At 68.7% G+C, this 8,605-nt stretch overlaps 2 protein-coding genes across 2 annotated transcripts; one reads left to right on the top strand and one right to left on the bottom strand.

Moving 5' to 3' along the window:
* On the bottom strand, positions 1-1,691 carry LOC308530553 (patr class I histocompatibility antigen, B-2 alpha chain-like). The gene has a single exon (XM_081107275.1). The coding sequence runs from the start codon at positions 1,655-1,657 to the stop codon at positions 464-466; it is 1,194 nt and encodes a 397-aa protein (XP_080963401.1). The 5' UTR covers positions 1,658-1,691; the 3' UTR covers positions 1-463.
* Positions 1,692-1,831: 140 nt separating this feature from the next.
* On the top strand, positions 1,832-8,443 carry ZBTB45 (zinc finger and BTB domain containing 45). Its single transcript, XM_081107268.1, has 3 exons — positions 1,832-1,881; positions 4,042-5,311; positions 6,455-8,443. Exons 2-3 carry the CDS (start codon positions 4,042-4,044, stop codon positions 6,709-6,711), a joined length of 1,527 nt encoding a protein of 508 aa, XP_080963394.1. The 5' UTR covers positions 1,832-1,881; the 3' UTR covers positions 6,712-8,443.
* The last annotated feature ends 162 nt before the right edge of the window (positions 8,444-8,605 follow it).

Raw genomic sequence — 8,605 nt, 5'->3', positions numbered from 1 at the left:
ATTTTATTGATTTTTTACAGAGAGGAAGGGACAGGGATAGAGAGTTAGAAACATCCATGACAGAGAAACATGGATCAGCTGCCTCCTGCACACTCCCCACTGGGGATGTGCCCACAACCCAGGTACATGTCCTTGACCAGAACCGAACCCGGGACCCGCAGACCGACGCTCTATCCACTGACCCAAACTGGTCAGGGCAGGATCTTCCCCTTTAATTAACCCCCCCAAACCTTCTTGGCAAGAGATGAACAAACAGAGTCACATCCAGAATCTCAATTCAAGGCGGGAGCAGGAAGTGGCAGCTCAGAGCACCAGGGAGTAAAGGCAGGGAGGGCCCCGCCCGCCTCTGCTGGCAGGAGAGTGTGGGGAGCAGGGCGGGGCCGCCCCCCATCAGAGGTTCTTGAGTCAGGAAGTGGGAGCGTGAACACATCTCCCATCACCCGGTCCCCACAAGGCAGCTGCCTCACGCTCCAGAAGCCGAGAGAGGCACGTCAGAGCCCTGGGCGCGGCCACTGCTGGCAGCCTGAGCGTAGCTCCCTCCATTCCCACCTGAGCGCCTCCTCCCCCACAGCACAGCTCCAGCCACAGCCCCCAGCAGAACCAGGCCCCCAGCGATGCCCGTGATGATGATGATGGAGGTCTGAGAAGGCGGCTCCCATCTCAGGGTCAGGGGCGCGGGCAGCCCCTCGTGCTGCACGTGGCACGTGTATCTCTGCTCCTCTCCTGGGGGCACCCCCACGGCCGCCCACTTCTGGAAGGTCCCGTCCCCCGCAGGCCTGGTCTCCACCAGCTCCATGTCCTGGGTCTGGGCCTCCCCGTCACGCTGCCAGGTCAGGGCGATGTCCGCAGGGTAGAAGCCCAGCGCCCAGCACCTCAGGGTGACCTCACGGGCGGAGACGGGGTGGCGGGTCACGTGAGCCTTTGGGGGGTCTGCGCGCTGCAGGGTCTCCTTCCCTTTGTCCAGGTACATGAGCAGCGACTCCACACACAGGCCCTCCAGGTAGCTCCTCTTTTTCTCTGCCTCACCGGCCGCCTCCCACTTGCGCTTGGTCACCTGAGCCCCCATGTGGGCCGCGGTCCAGGAGGTCAGGTCCTCGTTCAGGGCGATGTAGTCGGCGCCGTCGTAGGCGTATTGCTCGTACCCGCGGAGGAGGCGCCCGTCGGGGCCCACGTCGCAGCCAGACATCCTCTGGAGGGTGTGAGGCCCGTCCTCGCTCTGGTTGTAGTAGCCGCGCAGGTTCTGCAGTCCCACTCGGTAAATCTGTGCGGTTTCCTTGTTGACCTGCGTGTGCCAGTCCCAATACCCCGGATACACCCGCTCCACCCACGGCTGCTGCATCCACGGCGCCCGCGGCTCCATCCTCGGACTCGCCGCGTCGCTGTCGAACCGCACGAACTGCGTGTCGTCCACGTAGCCGACGGAGAGGAAGCGGGGCTCCCCGCGGCCGGGCCGGGACACGGCGGTGAGGAAATACCTCAGGGAGTGGGGGCCTGGGGGGCGGACGGGGGGCAGGGCCGGGGCTGGACACGCGCCTTCCCGGCCCCGCGCCCCCGCCGGGTCCCCTCGCTCCTCCCCGCACTCACCGGCCCAGCTGGGGGTCAGGACCAGCGCCCCCGAGAGCAGCAGGAGGAGGGCCGGGGCCCTCAGGACCCGCATCCTCGGTGTCGGAGGCACGATCTGGTGTGTCTGCGTCTTGGCTTCCCCCGGAACTGCGGCCTGGCGGCGTCGTCTCGTCTCCATGGAAACACCGGAAACGTGCTCCCAGTTAGCGCTCCCCAGCGCCGCCGCGGCTGCGGATTGGGTTCCGCCGGCGTCGCGGCTGGGAAGCGCGGCCTTGCGGGTGGTGGCGGCCGGGCCCGGCGCCCGCGGAGGAGCTGGTGGTGAGGTTGGGCGGCGGGAGGCCGGGGCGCGCCCGGGAGCGGCCCCCACGCTGGGCCGGGAGCGCAGGCTGCGGACGGGAGGGGGCGCTGTCGGGCGCGGGCGGGGCGGACCGGGAGGCCTGGGGCGGGGGCAGCCGGCGCGGGCCTCAGGGGGACGCTGGGCGCGGGGCAGGGCGCGTGCCGGGGCGCAGGGCGCGGGGTGCGGGCGCTCGGGGCTGTGCGTGGCGCGGGCAGAGGGGTGACGGCGGCACCGCGGCGCGGCCGGGCCTGGGGGCCGCGTCCTCGGGCGGCCTTTGTTCCGCGGCGCCTGGGAGGCCCTGCTGCCGCTGCACCGGGGAGTCGGAGCCTGGCGGGGAGCAGGGCGGGGGGCGGGGGCGGAAAAGGAAGGGCAGCTCCCCCGCGGGTCGATGCACAGGTTCCTGCCCCCACCCCGCGCGCACATTGCGAGTCCTTAGACGCCGGGGAGGACGGACCCGGGGAGGTTCAGAACGGACCCGGGGAGGATGCTGGCGCGGAGGCCACAGCACGTGCAGACTTGGCGCATTTGCGAAATTGCCAGGAATTAATTCTTCGTACGGCAGCCTCTGAGCCGAGGCGGGGCCCGGACCTGTTAGGAGGGAGCAGGCGCCCCCTGGCGGCCGCTTGGGGAACAGACCGCGAGTGGGGGGTGGGGTGAGAAGGGGCGGTCCCTGCATCCAGCCAGCAGTCCCCGCAGGTGGGGGCGGGGGGGGGGCGGTGGAGGTGTGTGCAGTGGTCTCAGGGGCTCGTGCAAGGAAGGGGGGTGGGTTCTGGTCCCAGCAAAGAGGGTTCGGGCTGGAGGAGCTGCAGGGGTGAGTCAGATCTCCGTGGGCCAGGCCGGGCTCACCTCCTCCCCGACCTGGAGGTGTGTGGCCTGGGAGTGGGGTGAGCGAGGTAGATGGAGGGGAAACTGAAGCCGAGAGAGCGTGGTGCCCACTTGACGGGGGAAACAGAGCTGCTCAGATTCCCAGAATCCCTTGGGGGGGGGGGGTAACCCCTCTTTCTAGTGCCTGCGGGTGGGCAGTGCGGGGATAGTGAGGCCACATTGCTCAGCGATGCTCCACCTGCACCCACGGTCACACACCCCTGCACAGGCCACACAAGCCCCTCCCTGCACTCAGGCCCCCTCCGTATTCCCACCCATGGGGGGGGGGGGCAGAAGCCACGTGTTTCCCTCCCCTGGGGCAGCTGCTTGGCCAATGCCCCTCCTTCTCCGAACCCTGTGTGACTGTGCACACCCCTGGTCACTCAGTCCAGGGCACACTTCCTGCCACCCCACCCCACCCCGCGAAGGCCTCCAGGTTAAACCCCCGGTTCTGAGGCAGCAGACGGGACCCCGGCCGCGCATGCTCTGAGGTTGGGGTGTGGGGCAGGGGCGGATCAGGAAGCAGCCACAGTGGAGGGGGTGCAGCCATCTGGGGTGGTCAGTGAGGCAGTTCTGGATGCAGGTCTCCGCCCTCGTCTCCGCACAGCTGCCCCTGGAGGGGATGCGGGGAAACTGATTGATAGGTATTGGAGTTGGGGGGAGGGTGGGTGGGTGGGTGGTCTAGACAGGGGACCCGGCCCTGGAGCCTCGCCTGCCTGGGTAGTAAGCAGCACTGGGGGAGGGGGAGGCGGGGTGTACACCTTTAAAAATATATTCATTTTTTAATATATATGTATTTTATTTCAGAGAAGGGAGAGGGAGAGAGATGGGAACATCAATGATGAGAGAGAATCATTGATCGGCTGCCTCCTGCACGCCCCCTACTGGCTGGGGATGGAGCCTGCAACCCTGGCATGTGCCCTTGACCGGGATCGAACCCGGGACCCTTCAGTCTGCAGACCTATGCTCCATCCACTGAGCCAAGGCCCTGGGTGTAGAGTAGACCCTTGATATTCCCACCCCTCTCCCATGGGTCTGCAGGGAGCTGTGGAGATGGCCAGACAGGCAGGAGTCCTGGAGAGAGAGAGGGAGAGAGAGTGTCAGAGTCGTGCTGAGGCCTGGGCGCTGGGTGGAGCCCTGCTAGGATCCGTTTTTGGGGGGTGTGGGGGGAGGGGCGCTGCGGTTCGTCCTGTCCCGCGACCAGGGCTGGCGGAACGGGGACACCAGGGCAGAGGGAGTCCCTGTCTGACCTCCCGCTCCCCCCTCATCCGGTGCAGATGGCGGCGGCCGAGGCGGTGCATCACATCCACCTGCAGAACTTCTCCCGCTCGCTGCTCGAGACCCTCAACGGCCAGCGGCTGGGCGGGCACTTCTGCGACGTGACCGTGCGCATCCGCGAGGCCTCGCTGCGCGCGCACCGCTGCGTGCTGGCCGCCGGCTCGCCCTTCTTCCAGGACAAGCTGCTGCTCGGCCACTCGGAGATCCGCGTGCCGCCCGTGGTGCCCGCGCAGACGGTGCGCCAGCTCGTCGAGTTCCTCTACAGCGGCTCGCTGGTCGTGGCGCAGGGCGAGGCGCTGCAGGTGCTCACGGCCGCGTCCGTGCTGCGCATCCAGACGGTCATCGACGAGTGCACGCAGATCATCGCCCGGGCCCGCGCCCCCGCCCCCGCCGCGGGCGCCCCCGCGCCCCTGCCCCTGCCCACGCCCGTGCCCCCGCCGCTCGCACCCGCGCAGCTGCGCCACCGCCTGCGCCACCTGCTGGCCGCGCGCCCCCTGGGCCTCCCCGGGGCGGCGCACACCCGCAAGCAGCGCCAGCCCGCGCGCCTGCAGCTGCCCGCGCCCCCCGCGCCCGCCAAAGCCGAGGGGTCGGTCGCTGACCCCGCCCTGCCTGCCGCCCCAGAGGAGGGCGGGGACGAGGAGGAGGAGGAGGACACGGAGGACGAGACGGACGGCGAGGACGGCGAAGGCGGGGGCCCGGGCGAGGGCCAGGCGCCCCCTCCCTTCCCCGACTGCGCCGCCGGCTTCCTCCCCGCGGACAGCGCGCGCGAGGAGCCGCCTGCGCCCGCCGGCCTCTCCGACTACGGCGCCGGGAGGGACTTCCTCCGCGCGCCCCCGGGGGCCGAGGACGTGTTCCCGGACAGCTACGTGTCCGCGTGGCCAGAGCAGGACGCCCCCGCGGCGGAAGGCTGTCCCCCCGAGGCCCCGGCCCCGCCGGACTGCGTCCTGCCCGGGCCCCGCCAGCCCGCCGTGAAGACCCCGGCGCCCCCGGTGGTCCTTTTCCCCTTCCACCTGGGCGCCCCCGGGCCCCCCGCGCAGCCCCCGCCAGCACCCTCCGAGCCGGCCCCCGCGCCCCCGACCGCCTTCTACCCGGCGCTCCAGCCCGAGGCGGCGCCCAGCGTGACTCTGGGGGAGGCCCTGGCGCCGCCCGCCGCCCCCGCCCCCGCCGCGCGCCCCGCGGGCTCCGAGCCGCCCGCCTACGAGTGCAGCCACTGCCGCAAGACCTTCAGCTCGCGGAAGAACTACACCAAGCACATGTTCATCCACTCGGGTGAGCGGGGTGGCCTCGGGGCGGGTGGGTTTGGGCACCGGGCGGGGGTGGCAACTCCGGCGCGGCCTGGAAATGGAGCCCCCAGGCGCTCCGTGTGGCAGCTGGCGCTCCTGCGGGTTTCCTAGCCCCGCGTCATCGGGGCGGGGTGTGTCCTGAGCCGGGTTGTGGAGCAGGAGCCTGCCCCGGAGCCTTGGGAACCTGGCGGTGGAGCTAGGATGGAGCTGGGAATGGTGGGCGGTCGGGGTCGGGGGCATGGCCAGGTGGGGAGAGGGTTGGGGGGTCATGCCCGGGGGGTGGGGGAGAGCAGTGCTGGCACCTCCCGGGCCCCTGGGCCCAGTGCCTGGGGCTGGATGCAGAGCAGTGGGCTCTGGGTTCGCTGGCCGTGGGGCAGCGTGGGGAGCAGGCAGAGAGCGGGTCTGACCCGGGCTGGCGGAGAAACTGGGCTCCCCACGGCTGCAGGGAGGCACTCGGGGACCTCAGCTGGTCAGGGAGGCGGCTCTGAAGCGAGGCAGCCGGGGTTGTGGAGGGAGGCCCAGGTGATGGCCGGCAAGACCTGGGCGGTCGCAGGTGCGGAGCCCCTGGGAGGACAGGTGTGTGCAGTGCCACGGGCGGAGCTGGTGTGAAAAGCCGGGATGGGTCCGGACGGCAGGTGGGAGTGGCGAGGGGAGACCTGGGCCAGGGGCTGGGTGGGTTTCGCTGTGAAAGGTGGGAAGGCACCTGTGTTCTGGGAGCGGAGTGAGAACTGAGATGCGGTTTACATTTGAAATCGCCCCCTGGCTGCCTCGGGGAGGAGGGAGAGGGCAGTGCCACGGTAGTACCAGCCAAGATTTGCCAGCTTCGCGGGGCCTGAGCCGGGTGCCAGGCCGGTTGGTTTGGGAGAACCCCTCCCAGGCACTGCCGCTGAGAAGGGCTTTTTGTTTGTGCCGAGGACTCCAAGGGCCAACAGCTTGCCTCCTGGTCTCAGCCTCGTGAGGGGGTCACCCTGCTCTGTCCCCCCCGGGACATCACGGTGGTCGGCGGGCAGGGGTGTGGGCAGCAGCGGTTCCAGCGGAAAGGGAAGGGGGGGGTCCCTGCCTGGCAGAGGCGCCGGGCGGGGGGGTCTCCTTCCGGCTGACACCCGCGCGCCCCACTTGTCGCCCGCAGGGGAGAAGCCGCACCAGTGCGCCGTGTGCTGGCGCTCCTTCTCGCTGCGCGACTACCTGCTCAAGCACATGGTCACGCACACGGGCGTGCGCGCCTTCCAGTGCGCCGTCTGCGCCAAGCGCTTCACGCAGAAGAGCTCCCTCAACGTGCACATGCGCACCCACCGGCCGGAGCGCGCGCCCTGCCCAGCCTGCGGCAAGGTCTTCTCGCACCGCGCGCTGCTGGAGCGCCACCTGGCGGCGCACCCCGCGCCCTGACCCCGGCCGCGCCCGTGCGGGGTTGACCACGCCCACTGCCGGGCTCCTAACCTTCCTGCCGGGCGGGTCAGACCAGCAGGTACCTTGACCACAGCCGGCCACAGTGTCCCCTGAGCACAGGCCCTACCCCTGCTCCACCCTCATCCCCACTGACCAGGGGCCCAGCGCGCCTGACTCCTCCCACACTCGGACCCTTCCAAGTGGTGGCTGGTGGGGGATCCGACTGCCTCAGAACTGGATCGTCACGCTTGGGGTGGGGCCCAGGATTCGTGCCCCAACTCGCCCAAGTGGGGTGGGGTTCAGAGCTGCGTCCCTACTCCAGCTTCAGACGGCGAGATCCGGGGTGCACTCCCCCAGCCGCCCTCACCTGGCACCTAAGGGCACCAGGATGGACCCATTGTGGACCAATGCAGGACTGCCGCCGGGCCAAACCCAGGAGCTGTGAGCTCCCGGACTGGGGTTTCTCGCTCTCACTGGGGAAAGACAGAACTGTCCACTTGGTCGTCCGGGGCTGTTCTCTGGGCGGGAGGGGGCATGCATATGACCAAGCCTGACTCCTGGCCCGCGGTCCTGTGGGCAGAGGACAGGCCAGCCCCTATGTCATAGGGCCTATGAGGTGTGTCTTCAGAGAGGGAGGCCGTGTGCGGGACCCACCCCCGCGGCCCTTACTGCTGCCTGGGAGGAACGTTTCGTCTCGAAGCCTGTTCCCCTCCCTGTTCTGATGGGCATCATGGGGGCACCTTATTCTGGGGGCCCAGGAGTTCTCTGGGGGCTGGCCTGCCATGAGGGGACCTGAGCCCTAGCACACCTGCCCTGGCAGGCCAGGTCTGCAGTGCTGGGCGGGCAGGTGTCGGAGCTGCAGCCGGGACCCTGGGGTTGCCTGCTGGGTGGTGCCGCTTTGTCACCAAGCCCTGCGTCAGCTTGGCGGGCACCCCAGAGGGAGGGTGCTCCTCTCTTGCCTCCAGTGCAGGGGGCGCCCCTAGGGATTTGGGGCAGGTTGAGGGGGTGGTGCAGCCGGGAGGGGGTGATCTGCTGGCTTCCGGGCCAGTGGCAGCGCCTTTCCAAACTCCCCCGTGACTGCCTGCCAAGGGTGCGGCAGAATCTGCCCCCCTCATGAGCAGGGGGCAGGTACTCCAGGTATTCCTTCCATTGTTTACTGAGCACCTACTGTATACCTGGCTAGCGTCCCGGTCCGGCCAAACCCCACCGCCCCACAGGTGAAGGGGGAGTCGCAGGTGAGGTGTGAAGGGCGTCAGGCTGTGCGGGAAGCCCACGGGCCCTGCTGCCCTGCTCGTGGCCCTGGCCAGCGGGTGTCCATCGAGGCAGAAGGGCACAGAAGACCCTGCAGAGCTAAACAAATAGGTGAGGGGGGCCGGGACAGGTGGGGGCCGGTGGACAGGGTGAAGGTGAAGAAGGAACAATGTCAGTTACAAAATAGGAAGATGTCCAGCCCAGCGAAGGGATTAATCGATGCTCAGCACCTGGACGGGGCCAGGGGCGGACTAGAGGAGGGATCGCCTCGGAAGGCATGAGGGTGTCCAACCGCCCAGCCCACTTGGCTCAGTGGATAGCGCCTTGGCCCGTGGACAGAAGCGTCCGGGTCAAGGGCACGTTCAGGGGTTGCGGGCTCCAACCCCAGTTGGGGGCGTGCAGGGGGCAGCCGATCAATGATTTTCATCTTTGATGTTTCTATCCCTCCCTTCCTCTCTCTGAAATCAATAAAAGTGTTTTTAAAAAACAACAAAGTGTTTGGCCACACCCCAAGCGAATCTGCTGTTGAATGTTAACTATCTTTGAAAAATAAAAACAAGTTCTGGGGGCGGAGTCCCGCGGCGGGTCGCTCCGCCCCGATGCCACCTGAACCCCTGCCAGGGGCCAGAGGTCTCCCCGCGGC

This window comes from Myotis nattereri (assembly GCF_964212035.1).
Source record: "Myotis nattereri genome assembly, chromosome: 15".
Taxonomy (NCBI): Eukaryota; Metazoa; Chordata; class Mammalia; order Chiroptera; family Vespertilionidae; genus Myotis; species Myotis nattereri.
This window is presented reverse-complemented; position numbering and strand designations above follow the sequence as displayed.

Excerpts from the sequence above, each read along its gene's own strand:
- LOC308530553 (XM_081107275.1), bottom strand. The coding sequence starts at position 1,657 with ATGCGGGTCCTGAGGGCCCCGGCCCTCCTCCTGCTGCTCTCGGGGGCG.
- ZBTB45 (XM_081107268.1), top strand. The coding sequence starts at position 4,042 with ATGGCGGCGGCCGAGGCGGTGCATCACATCCACCTGCAGAACTTCTCC. Across the intron at positions 5,312-6,454 it reads GCACATGTTCATCCACTCGG|GGGAGAAGCCGCACCAGTGC; the intron begins GTGAGCGGGGTG and ends TGTCGCCCGCAG.